This window comes from Cucurbita pepo, chromosome LG06, assembly GCF_002806865.2.
Source record: "Cucurbita pepo subsp. pepo cultivar mu-cu-16 chromosome LG06, ASM280686v2, whole genome shotgun sequence".
Classification (NCBI taxonomy): domain Eukaryota; kingdom Viridiplantae; phylum Streptophyta; class Magnoliopsida; order Cucurbitales; family Cucurbitaceae; genus Cucurbita; species Cucurbita pepo.
This window is the reverse complement of record NC_036643.1, coordinates 2,612,973-2,638,225: the sequence shown is the minus strand read 5'-3', so window position 1 is coordinate 2,638,225 and position 25,253 is coordinate 2,612,973. Positions and strand designations below refer to the sequence as shown.

The 25,253-nt window shown below is 37.1% G+C and overlaps 3 protein-coding genes across 4 annotated transcripts; all 3 read right to left on the bottom strand.

The window, feature by feature from the left end:
• Positions 1–82: 82 nt before the first annotated feature.
• Positions 83–6,700, bottom strand: LOC111797023 (ubiquitin carboxyl-terminal hydrolase 16-like). The gene is made up of 11 exons (XM_023679872.1): positions 5,977–6,700; positions 3,506–4,781; positions 3,330–3,418; positions 2,651–2,736; positions 2,348–2,510; positions 2,128–2,248; positions 1,755–1,912; positions 1,554–1,638; positions 1,260–1,472; positions 911–972; positions 83–831 (listed from the first exon to the last, which is right to left on the bottom strand). Exons 1-11 carry the CDS (start codon positions 6,252–6,254, stop codon positions 429–431), a joined length of 2,934 nt encoding a protein of 977 aa, XP_023535640.1. The 5' UTR covers positions 6,255–6,700; the 3' UTR covers positions 83–428.
• Positions 6,701–12,757: 6,057 nt separating this feature from the next.
• Positions 12,758–14,116, bottom strand: LOC111797042. The gene has a single exon (XM_023679913.1). It carries the CDS (start codon positions 13,792–13,794, stop codon positions 12,862–12,864), a length of 933 nt encoding a protein of 310 aa, XP_023535681.1. The 5' UTR covers positions 13,795–14,116; the 3' UTR covers positions 12,758–12,861.
• A 1,091-nt stretch (positions 14,117–15,207) lies between these two features.
• Positions 15,208–24,028, bottom strand: LOC111797041. Of its 2 annotated transcripts, none has more exons than XM_023679911.1 (22): positions 23,658–24,028; positions 22,855–23,472; positions 22,050–22,234; positions 21,833–21,898; positions 21,609–21,743; positions 20,983–21,101; positions 20,593–20,898; positions 20,278–20,365; positions 20,102–20,207; positions 19,896–20,006; positions 19,300–19,463; positions 19,060–19,180; positions 18,720–18,944; positions 18,440–18,630; positions 18,047–18,214; positions 17,842–17,947; positions 17,545–17,682; positions 17,084–17,245; positions 16,805–17,005; positions 15,898–16,092; positions 15,742–15,813; positions 15,208–15,650 (listed from the first exon to the last, which is right to left on the bottom strand). In XM_023679911.1, the coding sequence occupies exons 1-22, from the start codon at positions 23,703–23,705 to the stop codon at positions 15,531–15,533; spliced, it is 3,645 nt and encodes a 1,214-aa protein (XP_023535679.1). In that variant the 5' UTR covers positions 23,706–24,028; the 3' UTR covers positions 15,208–15,530. The 2 variants fall into 2 exon arrangements, with proteins under 2 accessions (XP_023535679.1, XP_023535680.1); XM_023679912.1 differs by having other exon boundaries at positions 21,833–21,895.
• Positions 24,029–25,253: the final 1,225 nt, after the last annotated feature.

Genomic DNA, 25,253 nt, shown 5'->3' with positions numbered 1-25,253 from the left:
GAAGTTGTATTTAATTCAATAATGATCTTTTTTTTTTGTGGAATATTTATTTATTTATTTAACAGCTACTAAATGCATAAAATTCAAAAGTAGAGCATTGCTTCAACTCTTATTTACCAATTTCTAACTCAATGTATATAACAGTTAAATAATTGAGTATATCCTTTTCTTGGGTTGATTTTCTAATACATACACTACACTTTACATTGGTCATTGGTCAGTGTTAGTTTCCGAACTATTACTACTATTACTACTACTACTACTAGTTACTATATTTCTACCTCGTCTACTCGAGTCAGAACGGCAAAAACGGGACGCTTCCTCTTCTCTTATCTTCTGCGAGACCATTATCCTCATGGTAGGCTCTGCACGAGTGGGAGAAGGCGATGCGTACCTGTCCAGATCAGCCAGAAGGGAATGCTTCAAGTTCAAGGGAGATGAAGATGAGGACTTAAACTCGGGATATTTCGACTAGTGTTCCACATGCGACTTGGATCACCAAATATATAATCTGACAACTCATCGGCACTTGTCGAGTCGCGAGTGCTCTCGGTACTGTAGGAACCTTCATCAGAGGTACTGCTGATGAGAGATGAATGATCACTGGATGAGTCCTCATCAAAAAGCCTGTGAAACTCGCGGTGTCCAAAATGAATGGAGCGAATGCTTCCAGGTTCACCAGGAGTGTCTTTCGTGTATGACTGACGTGTCGAAGTACTTGTGGTTTTAGCTGTTGTATTCCTTTCATCTATCCTGGAATGTGTTGCTCTGGTCTTCGGATCGACAGCAACAGTCCCGTGCCGTAATAATCTAGGCGCCCTGGGCAAGCACCTGAAATGTAGCTAACAAAATCAGAACAGAGAAGAGAGGTAAACTAGTTTCAATCTTACCAGATCCGGAGATTGGTTACCTCGAGTAAAGAAGCATGTAGGCTCCTTTCGTCAATACAGTTTCAATGTCGACCGGAGTTACCTACAAATTACGAAGTAGTAATGAAAAGATAAAGCTTAGTAAAAATGTCGAATTGTTCGAAGAAAACGAACTACTGGCTTGTTCAATGATTGTTGATCAAATGCCATGGTAATGACTAAATTAGCTAAAGGAAGAGCGAAGAAGACTAATCATGTAAATTCATTCAGTACTATCAAGGTTGCAATTGAGATGTGATAATGAAAGGAAACAAAGTTGGGACTTTTTAACTAAGGGCCAAAATGAAGCTTTAAAGGACCATGAATGAAAAACGACATTGAAACGTATACCGTGCTATCATCAATCTTGAACCACTTATTTTTGGCGCTTTTGACATAGCACACATAGTGTCCCGAAAACGAAGAATTCATGACATCCAAATGAACCACCACTGAATAAAGCCGGTATATGGGCGATTTATCACTCGTTCCACGTATAAATGGCGCCAGATCTAATATCTCGGGGAACTTGATAGGCTTATTGAGCTTTCCAAAATTACCTGACTGCAAATATATAAGAGATGAACACTAGCAGCTATATACACAGTTCAGAGCACGAAAATAACCATTGAATTAAAGACGTACCTGAAAGCGCTTAAATACAACAGTGAGAATATTGGGAGCTTCCAGTATTTTCAATTTCTTTTTTGCCCTTACATAAGATTTGCATCTGAACAAATATTGTATGGATTAATGTGAGTAAAAGACCATAAACAAAGAGATTTGATGGAAAATAGAAAATAAGTAAAAACAGCAAGCATCACAAAACAAATAATAATAACCAACCTGCCACACAAATACTTGTTGTCACCGTCCAAAATCTCTTTGCTCGTAAATTTTCGAAGAGCCTCATCCAGTCTACCAATATCCCCTTCTATCTCAACTGTAAGGTCCATAATTCTTTCCTGCCGTTCTGATCTGCCTTGGCACCTTGTGCATTTTATCTGTTGATAGATCGATCAAAGTTAAAGGGGAAATTCACATTCTGAAGACCTATTCTGCTATAAACTACTCCTGGTTAAAATTCAGAAAAATCACAAATCCTAAGTTTCAATTTACCTAGATGATTATGGGATATCATTAATCACAATTACATGATTTTCCCTCTAAGAAAAAAAAAAAAAAAATCTTAACTTCCAAATTCCAAGTTTAAATCTACCTTTGACAAAAGGTAGCCTCCAAAAGTGAGTCCCACCAAAGTTGTTTCTTCTTCCCAAGAGCCTGATGAGCTCACACCAGATTCCATACAGCAAATAGATTGCATTGTATCAATGACATACCTGCCATTTTACCTTGTCAATACGATTGTTTAACATTATTTAGAAGTTAAACCATTATAATTACGACATGGGTGCCCCAAGACAATTTTAGTCACACACCTCAGAAACTCGTGGGCATCTTCTTCTTTCCCATTACCAAGTTGACGACCAATATTAGGTAACTGAGAAATTATCCCAACAGGAGATAATGGGGACCTCCCTTCCTTGACTTTCAAAATTAGACTTTCAAACTCACAATTAAAACACCATCCCTTCCTTATACCTGATATCAAATCCCTACCAACATCTTCTTCAACTCCCCTGCAACTCAAACCAACAAAAACACCGACAAAACAGAAAATCNTGATCAAGAGATTTGGAAGTTGAAACTGCTGAAAAAGAACCCAGTGATCTGAAACGTACATGATTTGGAATGAAGTCCTTGGAGAAAATAAGCAGTCAAAGGTGGAGTGAATGCAAGGCACTGGAGTACAACATTAGCATAGCAGCTGCAGGGAAGTAAAGCAAGACAGGTTGGAAAACTTCACAAATATAGGACGTAAGTGCTCAAATCAAAAGGGCTAATAGAGCCTACATGAAATTTTCCGAGTAAAATACCATGAAAAAAAATAGATTCACTACGAATTGATGAGACTGCAGTTACAACCTTACAAGGTGCACAAAACTACATCTAGCCTTGGAGGATTTTATCTTGATTCATATTCCAATAAACCCACACCTCAGCAACCGAAGGTTGTATGGGTCACATAACATGCAAATAGAAGTTTAATTCACTATTATGACAACATGTTAGAGGAATACACTAGAAGTAGGAACATAAAGTAACAACAGTTGAACTAATTCAAGATAAAACTAGAAAGGTTCTATCACTGCATTAATGAAATGCACAAAATTGTAGAAAATGTGAGGGATTATCTTCCGCATAAAATAGAAATGGAAATACACTTAAAAGACAAACCATATTAAATCAACATATATGATGTATTCAGTGTTAACCAGCCAAGAACCAGAAGATTCATAGTCCATATTTCCCATAAACAGCAACACCTTATCTCATAGGATTCAAACAGAGACCACTAACCTGTTCCCACAATTAATGAGGCCTGCCGGCTGCAATTCCAACTTGTTCCAATTATAAAGCTTAACAAAGTGATCATATGAGAAAAGCCCCTAATAAAAACGTAAGAGGAATTAATTTCAAGGCTGAAATAAATTTCATAAAAGAAAAGGAGAAAGGAAAAATAAATAGAAGAAAACCTTATAGTTAAGCCTTCCAGGCATTTCAGAGACTGTACAAGCGTGGCTGTTCTTTAACTTGGACCCTCTAAACTGATCAACAACTTTCAACATGGACATTCTCAATCCATTTTTAGAGTTGAGATTACATGCAACTTCGGCGGGAACACCAGAAGTTGCCTGCACACTATCTACTCTTCCTGGCTGAATGCGTGAAAGTGAAACTGATGTCCCTCCAGCATTTGAAGGTGGAGAATATTCAGAATCAATTTTTCTTTGTGAGAAATTTCCATCTTTACTCTGTACCTTAGAAATAGTGTCAACCACAACCTTACTTGACCTTTCAGATCTCAAAGGCGGTGAAATACTGACATTTGAATCAAGTGTTTTGCCTCCTGAAGCATTTCGTGGACGAACACTTGAGGTTGACTTGGATCTAAGTACATGGGAAGTTGATGCTGGCTTAAGATTACCAGTGTTTTTATGCCCTTGATTATTGGAAGGGGCAGAATTGCAGACATTTGAAGGGATACTATAGTTTTTTGATAAATTTTCCCCATCCATGGGCTTTTTATCTTTCTTATATTCTGAGGCACCAGGAAGAGTGATGTTGGATGCATCCGTTTCATCAGAGCTGCAAGCTTGCAACACATTCGATGAGTTGAACGAAAACGATGATGTACTATGCAACTTCCTACCGTGGCCTCCACTGAATTTGGGTAAGGTGGAATTACCCAGGGAATCGCTTGTAGGTCCCTTGTGGTCGAGAGTTCTAGCCCAAAAATCAGAAGAGACTGTTGCACCAGACACTTTATGATTGCTATCAATTACAAAACTAGAAGAATTAATGGAAGAGCGTGAATCCTTTCCATGACTACCGCTGGGTTTAAGCTGATTCAATTTACCAGATGAGGGAAAACTATCCACAGAACCAACCAGGTTACCAAACATGGGTGACAATGGCTTGGGTTGACCAACAATGTCAATACCTCTTGTAGTTTCAAGTGAGTCGGGTATTGCATCAGCAGATATATATCCATCAAATTTCTCTGGTTCAATTTGACTACTACTATCACTAGTAGAAGTATCATCAGATGATTCACTGCTTATAATTGAACTGGAGAATCCAGAAAATGATGAAGCAGATGAATCAGAAGTAAATGATTCATAATGGTCTTGTTCTGTCACTTTATGCTCAAAATCTGCTCTAGATGCAACAGGCCGATCGGAGATGCTGGGAGGATGGCAGTTTTCCTTATGGCCTTGCCGCCAGTGTATGATTTGACACTTGCCAGAACTGAAAAAAAGTCCAAAACACTTGATTTGACACTTGACCCTAAACTATAATGAGGATCAGTATACAATAAATTCGGCTAGCATAATTGCTCCAAGTAAATAAGGAAGAGGAGAAGGTTCGGAGGCAGCATATTAAAATTTAATTTGTTTTTCGATTTACTATTAATGACAAGCACCAGAGAACCCACGCCAAGATAATAAATTGTATCCCAACAGCAATGGAATTCATATTACAAAGGCTTTGATGTTATCCCTCATGTTTGAAAAAAGTTGTCAGGGCTGCACTTGCATTTCAGCATGGAAGTTCACAACTATTGAGTCAAGCAGGAAAATAAGTAACACAATGTAGGAACAGAAAGACGAGACCAAACCTGTTTCCAACTAAAATAGGCTATACTTGCTAACAAGGAAATGTTGGGAAGTGATATAATTTCCTTAATCTCCACTAGTATGGGTATTACTTGGTATTGGTATTCCAAGACAAATTAATGCCTTCAGACAGTTTAGTGTCTCCATCAAACAGGCGACATAAAATTTCTTTAGCAAGAAAGAAAGAAAAGGAAGTTTCATTACCAACATTACCAAAAAATGGAAGCACAAAACAAGTCCTAAACAATTCAATCAAGTAGAAAATCAATTAGCAGCAAGAATTTGAAATGGGTCCTAAAAAATTCTTTAGTAAAAATACAAATCGGAGGTTTAAATACCTAAAGAAAGAAATTAGAAGTATTAGGTAATGTTATGCAATTCCAAAGCAGTATCTGTTTTGATACTTAAAACCCAACTACAGACTATAAGAAAATATTGAGATGCTCATATACTCATATGGCTTAACCATTTCCAATCCCTTCAGAAAGTTCTGCTGCACACAGAAGTTATAGCCTAGCCTCACCAAGAAGTTTGTTGTTGAACTGAGATTAACAGACAAGAGGTCTCTTCACGATCTACCCTTACGATAAATAAGGCAAGCTAACAAATTTCAGGGCATATGGTGCTTACATGCTCAAGACGAACAGAAATAGAATCATGCGACTAGAATCCGGGGGCAACAATTTCCCACACATTAATTTCAAAATGGACCCGATCTAAAACTCATACGGTGAGGTGATAAAGAAATTAACAAAAAATAGAAGAGATTCAACCCCAAAAAAAGAAGATTCACAGTTCCAAGTATCGAGGATGGATGATAAACATACCAATATCGAACCGCTTTGCAACGAGCACAGCGTGTGGTTGTTGTAGAGTAACAGACAGCACACTGGTGACCAAGAGGAGTAATCGATGTACAAGTATACCCAGCAGATGCCTCAAGCTCAGCTCTAAAGGCCTCCTCAGATGACAAAACTAACAAACGATTAATTTCTTCCTTTCTCGCCACAGAGAGCCGCCATTTACGCCGGATTACCAAGTAGATTACAGGGAAAACCACAAACACCAAGAGGACCTGAAGCCCTATACTTCCGGAAACAAGCATTTATCCTTCCCCCACCAAATAAACCACGCCCTTAGCTTCTAACCTCGCCACCACGCATAAATTCCTCGATTGTGGTGGTTAGAAGGCCAACGATACCGCGAATAACGCCGATTATGCATAAAGAACCCGGAAGCTCAGAACCGCATACGAATTGCTCAGTGAAGAAAATAACAAACGCGCAAAAAAAGAGTAAAAAAAAGAAGAAAAAAAAGTTGAATCTCCGTGCAGGGGAAAAATGTTTCCCAGTTGAAGCAATAGACACAGAGCTAAGCTTGCAATGACATTAATCTCTTGGATTCAGACAAATCCACGCAATAATTGCAGAGCAGATCAAGAAGAATTTAGGGCTCCTTCAATTTGTTGAGAAAGAGAAGACCAATCAGATTCTGAAGGGGAAAAAGGGTAGAACGAGGAAACATGAAATTACGCATACGAATAAAATAATAAATATTTTCCCCAAATAAAATTGAATTTTATTTTTATTTATTTATTTATTTTACTTGGCGGTCGGAGGCAAAGAATTCCAATTTCCCCCTCTCATGGTATTGGAAAGCGTGAATTCTCCGCTCCTCAAATATTCCCTTTTCTCCCCACGTGTGTCCGGTTCGGGACCGGTGTGTGTTGGGCCGGTCTGGTTTTTTCTTTCTTTTTTCTTTTCTCAAAAAGGTTAGAGAATGATACGGAGGAACAGCCGGGCAGTGATGTGAATGGAATGGGGCCGAAAGAGAGGGAGCTTGCATCCACTAAGAATTTTCTTTTTTTCCTTCAGTTTTTAAATTACCAATATTTGTTGTATCATCCACTATTCCCACCTCTTTAAAAAATTCAAATAATAATAATAATAATTTCCCATTTTTTGAATTTTAATCAATTCTAAAAATAAAAACATGTTTATTAATCAACTTTAATAACGAGTCAATTTAGGCTCTTTGTTACTAAAACTAATTTTCATTTAATTTAATGAAAATAGACTCGAAACACAAATTTTATCATCACCACTTTTAATTTCATCAATTTACACTTAAAATTTGGATAAGAATTACAATTTTCACCTTAGACTTTATCGAATACCGAGGACAATAATTTATACCTAAAGTATGTTTTTGTTCGTTAAATTGTTGAAAAGAGTATTACCTTATCTAAAGTTATAAAATGTGCTATTAATATAATTCAGACAAAAATGAAATTAGAGCAAGATTTTCTTTTTTTTAAATAAATAATTTTGTAGAATTTGGTGGTAGTAATAAAATTTAAAAAATATCAACTTTTCCTTTCTTGTCCAAAGTAATAAGAAAAATTATATATAATTATTCATAAATAAGTAGAAAAAGATAGAGAAAATAATAGCTCAACCCAAATGTTGATACACGTAATATGGGCGTAGCTCAACTAAGCATATACACTTTATCAAGAAATTGAAAATTCAAATCTCTCACTCCACATATTGCTAAACTAAGAAAGTGAAGAAAAATCATGAAACGAAGAACTAAACACGGAATACCAATCAGAAACTCGTAAAAATGTTTAATACTAAAAACCTAAGATCGAAAGAGAACTGAGGTAAGCTAACATTTTGGAACATAGGCACCAAACAAAAACTAAACTCCAAACCTAAAGAATAAAGGGTATTTTATTTATTTGAAATAATAAAAATTAAGTTAATTTAAATTATAAAATGAAAAGTTAAATGTTAGGTTATTGCTGATCCAACTTATTTTGTCTCTACTTTATAATAAAACCTGGTTCATTTATTAATTGTAACAGCATATTATACAATTTCTTTGTTTCACAATAATAATAATAATAAGGAAAAAGAAAGGAATATTGGGGTATGGCGAGGCAATAAAACAGGGCCCCACGTTGGAAGAGCAAATTGGAAGGTTAGACATTCGAAAAGACAAACGAATTTCCTATATTTTACTTTGGACCTATTTACTACCTTTTCCGTTTTGGATTCATATGTTACAACACCTTTCAAACCATGTTGGAAGGTATCTATCTAATTCCAATGGACTTTAAAAATATTACTTCATACCCTAATAATCCACCAAACACATTCAAGTTTCAACGTTTCAGTCTCACATGTATGTATTAAAACTTTGTAAAACAAAAATTAGAAAGACTAGTATTGAGTGCCTCAACTAACTTGGGTCACGTTTGATAACTATTTTATTATATTTTATATTTTATATTTTTGCAAATTTAAGTTTATAAACACTACTTTTACTTATACAGTAACAATCCATAGTTGCCAATCAATCAATAAATGTGAAAACGCTACGCTAGATAAATGCTAAAGTAAAAAAATATTCTTCATTAACGGAAGAAAAACCTATCAAAGTGTAAAACTAAGTTAATTCTTTGAATGTTAATAAATAATAAAGTAAATTAGACAATCACATAAGAGAACTAACTAAACTTAACCAACTATATGTGAGATCCAAATCTCAACAAACCATATGTGAGATCTCAAAACTCAATAAATCATATGTGAGATCTCGAAAACTCAATAAACCATATGTGAGATCTCATTGGTTGAGAGGACAACGACACATTCTTTATAAATGTGTGAAACGCGAAAAATCTTTAGGGGGAGTCCAAGAAGAAAATCTCAAAAAGGAGTGAGCTTAAACGGTAATAAATGGTATTAAAGCCAGACACAGGGCTATATGAACTTGGGTTATTACAAATGGTATTAGAGCCAGACACCGAGCTATGTGCCAGCAAGGAGGATGAGCCTCGAAAGGGGGTGGACACGAGACAGTGTACCAGCAAGGACGCTGACATCAAAGGGGGTTCCCACATCAGTTAGGGAGAAGAACTAAACGTTTTTTATAATGGTGTGGAAACCTCTCTCTAGCCAACATCAAAAAACTTGGAGGAGGGATGTTTATAATGGTGTGGAAATCTCTCTCTAGCCAACATTTAAAAACTTGGAGGAGGGAAAGTTCAAATAATACAATTAGTGGACTTGGATAATTCCAACAAAAACTTTCTTAAATTACTAAAATTCTAATCATCATCGCAATCCTCTCCTTGAAATCATGTGGGCTTTTCAAGAATGTGAGAAGGTTGCCAAAAATTTGTGAGAAACAAGTACAATTTTCAAGAAAAAAAAAGAGAGAGAGAGAAAGAAAAAGAAAAAGAAGTGGTTATCAAAAGGGAACTTAGAGTTTAGTAAATTGGGACGTAGATGAAGAAAAGCTTTGTAAGAGAAAAAGGCTATCTTCTTACAACAAGAGTTGTCAATTCAGCTATCTTTCCCTATCACCTGCAAGAGAATTGCCTATCTCATCTTCTTTCGTCTCCTCGAACCTTATCCTTTTAATGGGGGCCTCTAATGCATGCTATGCCTTTATGTTTTATCTGTAGTGAAAGTTGGTGATGAGGCACTTTTAAAAGAACTTTGGGATAGATATGAGAAAGCTGTTGATAAGATATGCTTCCAACCTTCCATACTCTTTTTCACAATGAAACCTTGAAGAATGTCTTGATGTCTTTTCCAAACCGTTCTTTCACGAGAACGAAGATTGGAGATTTGAATATGTCTCTTTAGAAGTGGTAAAAGATGTCTTACTATTTAACCACCGAATAAAGCTAACTAGTTTTCTTTTTAACCATAGAGATCTCCAATTCTCATCGCACTGTTGTTGGTTACTCAAGAAGAACCTGGCATCCCTAATCCTGAGCCTAACAAACATTTCAAGGAAGAAAAATACTAGCATTGGTAAAGCCATACATTTTAAATAAAATTTAAAAGGGACGACCTCGTTTGAAGGAACAAAACTGGGGCAGTACCAGGAAGTGGTCGGAAGCATGTTTATTTAACCTTGGAGCTGTGAATTTAAAATAGAAGTCCATTTTTTGCTACTATAAAGGATAGAGATTCACCTGACAAGCATATATATTTAGTTAATGGAAAAATAAATTTATCGGATTGAACGACCTTTCTTTGATAGGGAGGAAATCTATCGAGAAAATTCCTAGTATTACAATAGTACATAAGTACATATTTCTTTCATTGAACATTTGACACGTTATATTATTTTATTTTATAGGCCATACCATTCTGAAATGAATGTTTTATGGCAAACACGGAATGGAACTTCGTGCTAGATTTTTTTTTTTTTTTTTAAATTAAGAGGTTATCCCCTTTTGGGTAATCAAAAGTCCCCTCCTTTGTTGATCTTAATATAATTTTGTACCCTTGATGTTACTAAACTTTAGAATAGGATCTATACCAATAATTAGTATTCTATATAGTCATGTAACTGGTGACCCTGGTGACATTTCTAAAATGAACCTAGCTCGACAATAATATATACGTACTCTTTCTCCTTTAATTAGAAGTTCAAATCTTTATATCCCATTCATTGTACTCTATCGAGTGGTACTAATTTTGAGTCTTTCAAGAGTTAGTGGGCTTGTTCATCTATGCATGAACTAACTTCATGCCGGTACCTATTTAGGTCTCCCATTGAGACTTGATCGTCCTAGGTCAGTTTCGTTATGGAATCTCATGATGGAACTTGAAAGAGGTTCAAAAGTACCTCTTTTCTTGGAAGAAATGTTTTCTACTCAGAAAAAGAGAGATTGACTCTGATCTAATCCACGAAAAGTGGGATCCTGCTTTCTTTTCTATCCCTATTTAGGATTCCCTATTTATGTCATGGACGCAATTTGACTCTCAATTCAATTCGTGTCACAAAACATGCCGCTAGTCTTAATGATTTCTCCTCTACGTAGGCCACTTTTAGAAGCAACTAGACAATAGCCATTTTCTAATACAGTGAAGAAATGAATGGCCAAAAATTTATGACAAAGACTTGATACATGGATCACCCATCAGCATATTGTAAGACTTTCTCAACTGCAGTAAAATGTCGAGTAAATTACAGTAAATCAATCACCCTATGTTAAAAATATCTTATCAACTCACCTGGTTTAAAACTTGTACATTTGAATCCTTGACCTCACGTTGTTGTAAAAAAAGAGCTTCTAAGTACCCACACCAATCGAGATAATGGAGTTGCGTATGTTTTCATGAACCTCCTCCAACAATTAAATCATAGACAACAACAACAAATATCTAGATGAAAAAAATTAATGGATGTGCATAACAATGTCGGTAAATCAAGCACAGAGACAGTGGGATAATATCTGTTTAATCCTCAACAAATTTGAATTTGACATTAGCATCCATTCAATTAGAACAAGGATTGAGTACCAATTGTTGTCACAGAAACCAAATAAACGATTGATTAATGAAATTCAACCACAGTAATAGTGGAATAGAATCGGTTCAATCCTGAACAAATTTGAATTTCGGATAATCGTCCATTCAAATATATCAAAGATCGAGTATCAATTATTGCACAGAAACCAAACAAACGATTGATCAATGAATTCAAGCACAGTAACAATGGATAACATCTGTTTAATCCTAAATGAAACGAAATCAAGTTATCGTCCAAACAAACATATGATTTCAGTACTCCCTCGAAATCTGACCTGATTCGAGAGCGGGAAGCGATACCCTGCTTTCATGAAGCCTCCAGTCAGTAAAGAACTTCGGATAGTTACGGCGGCTGATTCAGCAATAAGAACTCTGGATACAGATATCGAAGAGGAATTTTACGGCAAAAGAAGGACAGAGGAAGGAGAAAACCCTAAAATTGGAAAGCCTGAAAATGAAGAGAGAAATGGCGGGACGATTGAACCACCAAGAATTGGTCGTTTTCCCAATTTTAATTAATTAATTCATTAATTATATGCATTTTTATTGTTTTGTTTCTATATTAAAATTGTAGCTTTTGAACAATTAATATTTTTGTATTTTTGTAACAATAATTATTTGTAATAATTTAATTTTTCCTTGTAAACGTTGACCTCTAATTAGTATATTGATTTTCATGGCATGAAAATTCATTAAATTTTATAACATTTTTAGAATATAAATTAAACATTAACGATTAATGGTCAAATTAAAGAGTTCAATTTGATTCGAGAACAGGGTTCTCGCCCCCGAACGACTCGAGAACAGGGTTCTCGCCCCCGAACGACTCGAGAACAGGGTTCTCGCCCCCGAACGACTCGAGAACAGGGTTCTCGCCCCCGAACGACTCGAGAACAGGGTTCTCGCCCCCGAACGACTCGAGAACAGGGTTCTCGCCCCCGAACGACTCGAGAACAGGGTTCTCGCCCCCGAACGACTCGAGAACAGGGTTCTCAAGTTTGACTTCATCCTCCCAAAAAATAATAATAATAATAATGATAAATAAAATAAAAAAACAAAATATTAATACACAAATATCTATTAATTAGTTGCTATATATATATATATAACATATAAAAATAATAAATAAAACAAATTTAAATTAAATTAAAACCATAAGGGGATGGGGGACTAAAATTTGTTAATACCATAGTTTACACGGCTCCATTTTTTTTTCTTTTTTTTTCAAGGCTTAAAAAAATCAATAAAAAAAAAAAAAAAAAAAAAAAAAAAANAAAAAGAAAAAAAAACTAAAAAATAAATAAAAGAAAAATGAAAATCAAACGCCTTCCCTCTCTCCACTCTCTCGATTTGAATTCTCCATTTTTATTTTCAACCCCACCATTGATGAACCGCCACGCCTTTGTCTCGGAGCAGTCCGTACAACGCCAAACACTGCCAGTAAGCTCGTCGGCCGCCGCCGCCGGAAACTTTCCTGCCACCGTTTGGTTGTGGCTTGCATTCCAAGAAAAGCTCGTTGACCAACTGTATGGCCTCGGATTGCATCATCTCTTCCACAACCTCCGCTTCTGCTTTCATTACGACGTAATCTTCGGCTTTTACGTTGCTCGACAGCCAATCCGAAATTCCGACCTGCAAAGCCTTCGAGGATGGCTCGTGATCGGTATTCACTGTCTCGATCTTGAACATTTCGAATTTCTTGTTTCTGGTAGGGTAGTTGTGATTAAACCAGCTTGTGCCGCTTCCGCCTTCCTTCTCCGGAAGACCGACGTCGATGAAAACATGGCGGGGGTAGCCTTCGAGAGAATCGCCCATCAAATCTGGAAGGTATCGTGTTCGTCGCAAGTACCGCCTCGATTTTCGCGATGCTGATCGCGGCGGTTCGAGGAGGACGTCTTCGAGTTCGTTTAGGGCTGCAGCTCTTTTAGCGTCAGATTCGTAAGCGAAGAGGAGTTGTCTCTGAGAGTGAAATTTGATCTCATCTTTGCCTAATTCACTCATCCCCTCATCGACGAGAGTAGAATCAGCTTGTTCAAGGTAAACGATTCTGTAGTTTGTTGATTTGTCAATATCGATTTCATTATCAGATCCAAATTTGGCATTGTTTAGAACCGATTGCGACGCGATTGAGGATTCTCTGAGAATGGATCCGAAATAGGGGAAAGAAACGATTAACAAAGCTAACAACACGGCTCGAGCAAGAAACCTCAAAAGCCTAGATTCTGGTGTAGGATGCTTGATTACCAAATACAGACCAGAAACTTGGACGTACTCGACAGGCTTTGTTCCCAAGCTTAACGCCATGGATTGCTTCAAATGAAAACTCAGGAGAAAAAACAGGCTTATTGCGCGGTTGATTTCGGGGCAGAAGCAGAATTGAAGAAATTGCAGAAAGAACTCTGATCAGGCAAAAGAGGGAGAGGGGAAAGCTAAAGCAGGGGGGAATGGGAATTCTTAGCGAGTGCAAAACCTGGCAGCCGTGTGATTACCACCCACGAGGGCCACACGAGAGCTTCGAGTTCTTAACCATAAGAACATCAACTGCATCATCCTAAGCACCTCCATGGTTTCTCTTTGCCAGTCCCCAGATCGATGGTGTGTGATTTGCCCCCAAAAAATCTTCAGTTTCTTCGTCCTATGCACGAAACATCGGCTGAAACCACACGACCACCGATCAAAGAGGCCTTGGGAGAGCTGACAGAGAGGGTAGAACGTATAACTTGGTATGATCCTTCCCACCCCTTGTCTGTTTCGGGTGGAGCAATTAAATAAATGGAAGAAGAGAAAGAGGAAGAACACAAGAACAATTTGTGAGGCTGAACTTATTTGGCGGTAAACAGTTTGGATTTGGTACTGGAAGTTGAGGATTCATGGCTAATTTTGCTTCATCTCTCATTTGCTTGGATCAAAATTGCTCCGATCATCGCTTGCCGTTGGTTATTACCCAATAATAACCATTAACCAAGGTATGTGCTACTCATATTTCTCGCTCTCTCTACAATACATTATTAAAAGCTATAGATTATTTCATGTTTGATATTAGGGAAAATACCCTTTTGATTCCCTCATGTTGCATCTAAATCTTTGAAATTTTATATTTAATTTCATTTGAATTTAGTTTTTATTTTATCTCATTTTCTTTGTTTTTTTATATTAACTTTTAATTTATTAGTTCAAATATTTATGATTTGAAATTATTTTAATCATTAGAAACTTTTTTCTTATATGTTCCGTGAATTATAAAATATACGTACCTTCATGCTAAAATTCTCAATTTTGTATCTAATATGTCACTTATTTATTAGATATTTTTTTTAAGGTCACTTATTTATTAGATATTTTTTTTAAGGTTGAAAATTTTATTAGATATTTTCTGTATTTTAAAGGGCTCATTGACTCAAAACCAAGCAACATGATTTAGAAATGCTGTTGTTGTGTTCCAAAACTGCAACATATATCCCCGTCTACCCCGTGTTGGACTAAGCAAGCAACATGATCCTTGCTCAAGGCCAATCGGGTCCAAACCTATACACCGGGATTTCGATTCACAATTGCACCATCCAAGCCATGAGCGATATGTGGGAAGACCATGGAAGCAATATTTACATGAGGGATCGGTGGCGGTGTAAAGCTGACTGATGTAGGGCGGGATCACATTTACTTATTTGTCGCTCAACTCCATAGTAACAAAGTGGAACGTAGGTCCGCCCGAGTGGATTAAACTAAAAAAATCATCGGGATTCAATCATATATTTTATACATGTTACACCGTTTCTAATAATTAGAAGAATTATATTTATGTAATGTTGTACATACACATATACATCTCTATAGTTAGTGCACCATTGACGATACCAAAAGAACATTTCTTCTTTACAAAATGGAATCTGCAACTTAGCTGCATCTTTAACAGACCCTTTTCATTCTTATCATCAAAATTGACCTCAAATCATCTTCATGCTAACAAGATTGTGTAGGTTAGCACTTGGTGTCATCAGATATGAACATGGATATTCTATGGTTTGCCTCCCCTTAATCCATTAGTCCTTGCAGAGCATGGATCGTACTTCTGTGATCGAGGTCGGTGGCTCGAGGTCTTTCTCTTGTAGCGAGTTCCCGAGCAACTGCTGCATTTGTGAGGCAAATGTGTCGTCGAGAACCTGGACATGAACAAGCATTTGAATTTTTTGTGATGACCAAAAAAAGAAATTACTATTCCATGAAATCGCAACTCGAAAAGTAACTGCTTACCGAAACTGCAATACGTGACCCTCTATACCATGACCTGTTCTCTTTCCTGTTCTCCATGAAGCTTAGAACATCCTGAACCAATTATTATGAAATCCAAAAATGTAAAAGCTGAAAGAACAAACTCTCAAGAACAAAAAGAATCCCGATTTATCTTACCCGTCCCATCCGATCCCAATAACCCCGACAGAGAGCGATAAATACATGACTCTCGAAGACAGTATGGAGATGATTAATTGTGTTTGTTAACTGATCTTTCAGTGGTTGCATCCTACTTCGTATTTCTGATTCAATCACAGCTTCCTTGGAGTCTTGTAGAATCTTTTTCAGCTTTGTAGCACTTTGTAACTTCGTCTGCAGTAAATAATGAGGCAGATACAATTATTGATACTCCAAGAAATGTCCTTAATCTAAAATTCCAAACTTTGTGTACCATTTCTCAATATAATTCCATATCCATAGGCCTTTACAACAGTTTTGATTACTTTATTCCTGTTAGTTCATTCAATGAACTATATTATTTTCATCCTTTATTGAATACTCATCTTTTCTTGCTTAATCTTATAAGTAAATTATCTTCTCCTTGTTTACCACGATTTCACACTCGCAAAGCCATGACAGCTTATGCTCAAAGTGGACAATATCATATCATTGTGGAGAGTGGTGATTCCTAACATGGTATCAGAGCCATGCCCTAAACTTAGCCATGAAATAAAATCCTCAAATATCGAACAAAGAATTATGAGCCTCGAAGGCGTAGTCAAAAGTGACTAAAGTGTCGAACAAAGGGTGTACTTTGTTCGAGGGCTCCAAAGAAAAGGAGTCGAGCCTCAATTAAGGGGAGGCTTATAGTGTACTTTGTTCGAGGGGAGGATTATTAAGAGTGAGTCCCACATTGGTTAATTTAGTGGAAGATCCTGGGTTGGTTTATAAGTGAGGAGGTATTTTTTGCAATTATCCACAGATATTCTTTAGTAACCTATTTCATCCATCAATGAAATCATCTGTTTCGTAAAAAAAACGACAAATTCTAAACAGAATACTCTTTAAGAAAAATGATACCTACATTCTCAATAAGCTTTTCCACAACAGCTTGCAAATAGTTTCTGAACTTGGCTCTGAGCATGACTGTCACTTCACTAAGACGCTCTCCAGGAATTACATTTCCACCTTCAGGGATGCAGGAACCCCACAGCTTAAACTGGGCCTCCATCTTTGGGCGTAGAACATCAAGCATTCTCTTCATGGAATTTAATAAAATTCCCAGCTGAAAACATCATTGAATTTAAGTATTATTATGGAACCCATATGATAGCAAACAATATATTTTTAAGTGCCAACTTACCTCATCCGGGACCGTGTAAGAGCTGACAGATCGTTTAGCAAGTTTCTGGACATACTTAAGTCCGAACTTCTTGGGTGCTAAATTTTCTTTTAGTGGAGCTAACACATCAGCATACTGCTTATCCAATGCCTCCACTATTGCTTTCTCAACATCTGCAATAGCCTATTGTAGAAATCCAAAAAAGAAGCTAAATAGAATAAGATTCTTTCGATTACGAGACCTAGAGTAGATATATGGACCACGGAAACGAAAAGGAAAAATGAAGATCCTGTCGAAGAAAAGGCGAGAGCATGGTTTCTTCGTTTCGTGAAGAACTGAATTGTTAAGTACCTATAGTTAACAGTAACTTTTTCCCCTGCTTTCAAAAACTAGGCCTCACATTCTCCTTTGTTCTGTAATCTACTTTTAAAAATGCTTCTAAAATCATAGCTAGAAGAATTACCACAAGATTATGAACTTACTTGTTCCAAAACAAAGGTGTACTCTGGCCATCGACAAATGAAAATCTCATAGTCACTCAAAGTTTCCTTTAACCGGTCGTACATTTCATCGACAAACGGTGTTGTAGAATGTTGAGTCCTAACTCCCGACCACTTAACCTGCATTTACGTTTAAATTGACCACAACCATGAATTGAGAAATAAAAATAAATTGAGCATGTTTCCCTCGAACTAAGTTTGTGTGTTGCTTTCATGTTTCACCCTAGCAAGAAATTTGTAGTATCCAAAAAATATATATATTTAATTAACTTGACTGACCTTATCTAATTTGCATGTTTCAAGCAGTGATAGGCGCTTATCCTGGATCCATACCAGAATATACAAATGGAATAATTCTTTCGCATCGACACCACCTTTCACGGGACTGACAAAGAATGAAAAATGTGTTGGAAATGTACAAGAGATCAAGAAGTTTTTCCCAAATATTAAAAAAAAAGTGAAGTTTATGAGTAAAAAAAATTACCTAATATTCCATCTGGCAAGATCCCTTTGAAAATCAGCAGTCGCAATAACAAGTTCTGCTACTGAAGGTGAAGGGCCTGTTGGTGGGCAAGCAATTAGGAAAGAACGCAGTCTACTGCAAAGCTCTGTGCTATATATGGAAGCAGAGAGATTTGGTAGGTCTACAAAGCTGCAAAGAAACTTATGTCAGCTAGCTTCTCAAACCTAAAACAATTATTAAAAAATGTTAAACGACGAGTTTTCCTCGACCTTTTGATCTAAAAGAACACGAAACTACTTTGGTAGTATACCCAAAACAAGCCCTAAAATGTGAAGGAAAAGGGAGTTTTTTTATTTCGAGATGCAAATGAAGTCAATTCCCCTTAAATTTGGATTATAGAACAGAAAGTGGTACCTGGGGAGTATGTGCTGATTATGGATCTCAATGTCAGAGGATATCTCCTCCCTAATGTCATGACACACAGATTTCATCTTTTGGTAAGAAGTAGACATCGTCACGGTATCTACCAAACTGCTTTCGTTATTGTTACCCATATATTCATCCGTCTCACTCAAGTGCCTCCTTGATCTCTTTTTCATAGCAACCTGGAAAGACGAGTCGTGGGGGTAAAAACTCAAACATTCAACTTGACAAATGCAATCCTACTTCCTACAGAGATGAAGTTTCTCAAAACCTGGAAATAATGGCACAGGGAAGTCTGAGCCTCTGGAGATAGAATATCATGAAGAAGTGTGTACAATTTAACTGCAGGTTCTATGGCAGGCGCTGCAACTCCAGTTGCTGGTCTGTACACCTCCATAAGACCCGAGAGAGCTGCTTCGTCAAGTGATTTATAATTCTCAAAAACAAGAGCAAGTATCTGCTCAATTTGATCCCGGGTTTCTCCTAAAATTCGGTTCTGAGAGGCAACCAACAAGATTTACAAAATGTTCATCATATACAACATAGACATATAAAATAGTAGTGATAAAATAAGCATCTACTGGTTTGAGCTAGGAAGCTCGATTTACTACCTCTTGATGACTCAACGTACTCTTGTCATGGCCCTTCATAACAACTGGCATGAGCAAGTCATAGACCAAGGTGAGGCAGTCAGCTGTTGGTGTGGCAACATCCATGATATATGAAAGATATCTATTGAACATATGCAACGGAGCTAGGTTAGTAGCTTAACGTGTCAGCTACAACCGATATTCATCATATAGTAGTGAATAGCTATATTCACAGAGTCAGCCATTTATGTAGAATATTACCTTAATCTGGTATACACTTCTGAAATGCCATAGTACGATGCAAACTCTGTCAAAAGCCATTTCCAAGATCCATGCAACAAAAGGTTCCTCTGTTGAAAATGTTGAGCTTTCATGGAAACTTCAAGAACTAGGTCATATGCTACTGTTTCTGCCACAGAACCACACTAGGGACAAACAAAGAAATGTTCAAACTTCAAATAACTTAAAGGTAATTTTTTCCTTAAAATTGTAAGATATCCCTAAACATTTTTCTTTGATAACAGGTTCAGACAAAATACAAGGCCAAAGAGAACCAATTGAGATCAGCTTGAAGAAAGCTGCTTATTAAAATCGTGAAGAAGCTAATCGTGAAGAAGCTCGGAAATTGGAAAGTGCAACCAAAACAATTGAGTAAGATCCCTTTTTACTAGACTTAATGGGGATTAAAAAAAAGAATATCAGTTTATTTGGTTTCAAGACAAGATCAGTGCATTATCAAAGGAAGAAAAAAGATAGGCAAAGATACATGGCTAAGGGAAGGGAATGTAAAATTGACTTAGGCAGCAGTCTATTAAACCATACATACACACACAACATGCACTAATTAAATAGCATACCTTTGGGTGACTATCATCTGTACTTGCTGAGTAATTTACGTAGAGTTGAATTTTGCCCATGAGCTCATGTCCAGGCTCTTGATAAATAGACCACCAACGTAATTTATCCGCCTGCATTCAACTTTATTATAAATCTTTGACTACAAGACAGCATAGTTGAATTACTCTTAAACTCAAAGCATTCTCAGACTCAAAGAAGATTTTACTGGGTTATCAGTAATGGCAGCTATTTGCAGGAGAGCGCGACCAATATGCTTTGAATTGGAATCCTGAACTTCAATTATTAGATCATCACCGAGACCATCTGGAAAGCTGTAAAGTTGTCAGTGATTTTCTGAACAAGATTCCTAACTACAGAATGTTACATGAGCCAATAACGTACAAAACATGAGTTTCTCCCGATCCAGCTTGCATTTTGACGGCATCTTCCTCAGCTAAACTTTTCAGTCTTAGCAAACATGGGTAAGTTTCTGATACAGCAAAAGAAAGGATCCACCAAGGGCTTAACATGGGTATGTTCAAGGGCTCATCATAGCAAAACTAAAAAAACTTCAATAATAGTTCATCGGTTATTGTGTATTCTAATACGAGATAGAAACAATACAAATAGCATTTAATTCAATATGGAAAACTAATTGCACAAGAATTGATTGCACGGGCATGTTCAACAGCATAATTTTTAAGTACAGATCATTACCTTGCACCACCTCATAAGATGATGGACTGCTGCGCAGGGTTGTTACACCAGCTTTTAGAACTTTGGATACCTGCTTGATGTACCGGGTGCTGGCGTGCACATATGCCAAGCTTTGTCTAGATAGAGAACTGTTTGGAGGTATTCGTGGTGCGAAATGAATTTTATGCAAAGCATGCCAACCAGAGGCTACAGCTGACTGAAAGCTAGAGAATTGATACTTGATGGTTTCTAGGGTTACTGGAGGTGGTCTTAAAGCTAAAATATTACAGCCTGTTGGTGGATCCACCCCCATCTTCACTTTCCGCACTGCACAATAAACAACCTTTAGGCCACATCCAAAGCCACATTCCACCTGAATATTGACGGTTTAATGACTACCATGCACTTTACCTTGCACCTTTATTTTGCCAATAGTTTTCTTTGGCTTAGTGGGAGCTCCCTCGTTGGCAAGTTCTGAAGTGCGCTTCACCAACAATTCTTCCTCTGACTGTAAGAGTACTTGGCGTAAGCTGTGTCACAATCACACTCTAAACGTGAGCGAGGAAATATGTTGAAAACAAGTTATAAGCTAAAAGCGATTAGACGACAACAATGACATTGATAGCATATAACCCGGTAGGAAGAAGTGACAACTAGTCATATTCCCCTATAGTATATTTTGGGAGATTTTAGCCCTGGCAGATGTAGACATGATTTTGGTGATTGGGTTATACACCCCCGTATTAACACAACACGAAATAGTAAAAACCTATCTAAGATGAAAGCATGTAAAAGGGGTTTGGAACGGGCATGCGGCCATGGACAACACGTCCTAGACAAGCATGACCAGGACATCTGACATGCAGCTATAGGCAACACGCCTTGAACAAGCATGACCGTGACAAACTGCAGAATATGGATGGAAATGTAAATTGGTAAAAGCAACAAAGTGCAATTCTTTAACCCAAGATTTAGACTCATTGCTGGCATGCAATCGAAAAATTGTAGCAAGTCAAAGGAAAAGAAGACGAGCCTACCCAAATGCATCTCGTAATACTGCACATTCATTTTCCAAAAACCTCGGGGCTTCCATGTTTTCCATAGCCCAAGCATGAAGACATAATCGCACGCACGCATCATATGCTATGACTGCATGCCAAGGCCCTAAAGCACTGATAATGGAATTATAAACCCCATAAGGAAACTAAATGAAGATAGTCTATGATCAATAGTAAAACATAAACGGTTTAGATGGCAAAACCTGGCATTATATGTGGGAAGGCGAGCTGATCCTGAACTACCAGCTGCTTCCGAATTCACTGGTCTGCTAATAGAGCAAGGAGATGGTAATATATTAGTATCACATCCCAACTTTTAGAATACACAATAAGTTGTAGCAATGAAATAGGGCTATAAAATGGATATTTATTTAGACAGTTCAAGGGGGAATTTTTTTATAAACAAATGCATAAATCAACCTGACAAACTGGTCACTGCTCTTATTTCCTTGCGGCAGTGCAACTCCGGATGGAGTTTTGTGATCATGTGTGCCATCAAACTTCACATCCTGGCTGTTTTCAGCACATTGTTTAATTTCCTGCGATGAAGCAAAGAAAGGAGGGGCGCTGGGAATATCATCTTCTTCATCAGAAAGCCTTCCATTCTGCAGAACCAGCAAAAAGAGTGATCAAGTCAGCATATTACAACAGATATTGGAGACAAAAAGGATCTCATAGCATGTTTTAACTTTAGAGATTATCTTGCTACAAGGCGGTTCGAAAGTGATTGGGAAACTATATTTCTTAGACCCCCAGAAACAACTTTGACTATTAAATGGTGCATCCCCCTTCCTACTAGGCTTTATATTATAAGAAATCGACTTTCATTAAGACGAATCGCTAAAGGAGGGGCAAAAAAACAAGAACAACGAGATTATAAACAACTGCTCCAGTCATTTTTTTAGTTCAACAATTGCAGGTGAAGTTCTAACCATCGACTCCGGGATGGTAGTGTGTGTCTTATCCAATGAACTATGTTTGGATTGATACAGCGTAAGAACACCAAAGAGTGGGCATTCAAATACGCTGCACTCCAAACTGGATTTCCGGGGAGATCGACACCCTCCTATTTCACTATTTCCTATAATGAAATTTGCTTCAAGCAACAGAACTTCGAGCTGATTTTAAAAAACAATCTGACAAACAAGAAAAGGGAAACACCATAGACGTCACCAAAATCACTTCTCATGCCTTACAAGCTTAAAAGTTTCAAAGAAATGTAAACCTTTTTAGGTGCATTTCCCACATCCATGCGTGATGGCAGGCCTGAAAAGTATCCCTCTGAAGCAATAGAATCCCTATTCCTGGGCAAAGCCCCATTAATACTTCCACCCACATGAGTAGTAGAAAATTCAGAACTTACAGCAGAATCAGAAGAATCCTCTTCTGTATAACCATTTTGCTTGGTTGGGTACCTCCCATTTTTACTCCACATCCTTTCAGGCATCTGCCTATGAGCCCCCACCAACGTTTCCCTCGATGAACTAACATCGGAGAAAAAGTAATCACTCCCATTCTTTGGCCTGCCTTGCAAAGAATTTCCATATCTATAATTTGAACGATTTGGGACCCTGTTGTGTTGGGGAGATGAGTCGAAGGAATATCTAACTCCATAAACATCCGCTTCGGAATCAGTAGACATGTCATTCTCTGAAGCAGAAGCGCTTTCGTCCACATGACTAGAAACGGTTCTGGAGACTGGAATGGCACTCGCCGGCAAGTGCCCACTTCTAAACTTCGACGGCGGTGGTAGTCCAAAGCCTCTCGCTCCAGTACCCGCTCGGACGCCGGTGATCGGATCGGGTCGAGACCTCAAATTTGAAGTACCAAACGTGACATCCGTCTGTCAAATCAAACCAAAAAAAATTACATGTGAACTCACTAGATTAACCAAGGAAATCAAATGATAGCAGAAATTCCAACATCCAGAACTCAAAAGTGCAAAAATAATCAAAGCCATCGCCCACACAAAATGACCATATAAACAAATTAAAAGCCAAAATAATAGGTATTGCAACAGATTGAAACCTCGCGAGCCCATCGAACGGCACTTTTATCGAGTCCTTCAGTAAACATTCTACCTCCCGTTCAGTCTCCTAATCGTACAGCTGCACAATCAAATCAAAGACGATTCTAGACCTCAAGCTATAATCCTCATCAGAAATTTCCACGAACTCGCATTAGAATCAAACGCTCCGAGCTGACTGCACGACAAATGTCGCCAAAAAAAGGCAATGCCGCTCGGTAAATCACGCAGATAGAGAGAATGGAGGAGAAGATCGACAAAGAATGCAAATGAATACGAGATTAATCAAGAACAAAAAGAGAGTTGCTTCAACAGCAAGAATTTCAGCTCTGAAACCCACTGCAATCCAGGAGGCTACTGCTTATGACGGTACTCTCACGAGCTTTTTTCTTCTTTTTTTTTTTTTTTTCCTTTTTTAGTTTAGATTCCATCTTTTCTTTCACATTTTTTAAGAAATTATTTATATCAAGTGGAACGACGTCGTTTTCTTGTTTCAATAAAGAAAATAATTCATTAATTAAGACCGAAATTAAAGGGCACGTACTGGAAGTGGGCTCCGTTAAAAGGTAACAGGCAGCATACGTGGCATTCCTAGCTTTTTTTTTTTTTTTTTTCCTTTTTAATTTTAAATGGAAAAATTAAAATTAGTCGAACGTTGAAGTGGGGACGCAACGCCAACGCTTACTTTCAGATTTATTAAAATAGAAAAGATTTCGTCTATGGAGGACGACTAGCAACCGGTTTACTAGGTAGTGCGGGCCCCACTTCGCGCCTACTTTCTGTTCCCTTTTTGCACCATAGTCCACCGGTGGATGCACCAGCCGGTGGCGTTTTTTCTTTCTTCAATTCTCTAATTTAAATACGAGTCAATTTTTCTTTTTTTTTTTTTTTCCAATTTTCCGACCAATTAAACCAATTTAAGTTATTTTACCTCGTTTTTTTTAATTATTTATTTTCTTTTATTAAAATATATATATATTCAAATAATTGTGTACTTTAAATACATAAAACATTATGTTCGATTGACCGCCACCGGTAATTGTCAAAGTAGTTGCGAATAGTGGGTGGCATAGTTGTGGCAAGAGGTGAAGGATACCAGTGGACAACAATAGACAAGAGCGATTATTAATAGTTATCGACACGGGCATAAATATTAATATAGTATGAAGATATTTTAGTCTTTCAAATGTTGGAAGAAATTACCCGTTAAATATCATAAAAATCAATTCAATAATATTAAAAAATTTGGGAATATATTTTCAAAATTTGCGGTAAAAGAAGGTAAAGGATAATAATTTTTTTTTAGGAAAAGTCAACCCTAAATTACCATAGTTAAAACTGAATACCAGCAAAATAATATTTTAACCATAATTAATTTAATAAAATAAAAAACAGCCACGTGTAAACGAAGCTCTCATTGTGTGTGGGTGAGTTTTGTTGAAGACGAATAATATATTGAATATTTAAAATAATAATAATATTCGAATATTGTATGTAGTAATATGTGGAATTTTAGCTTATATTTCACGAGAAGAAACTCAAGTTTGTCAACAAAGCTAGCAACCCAAATCTACCTAACTTAGGCTTGTCGATTTTAT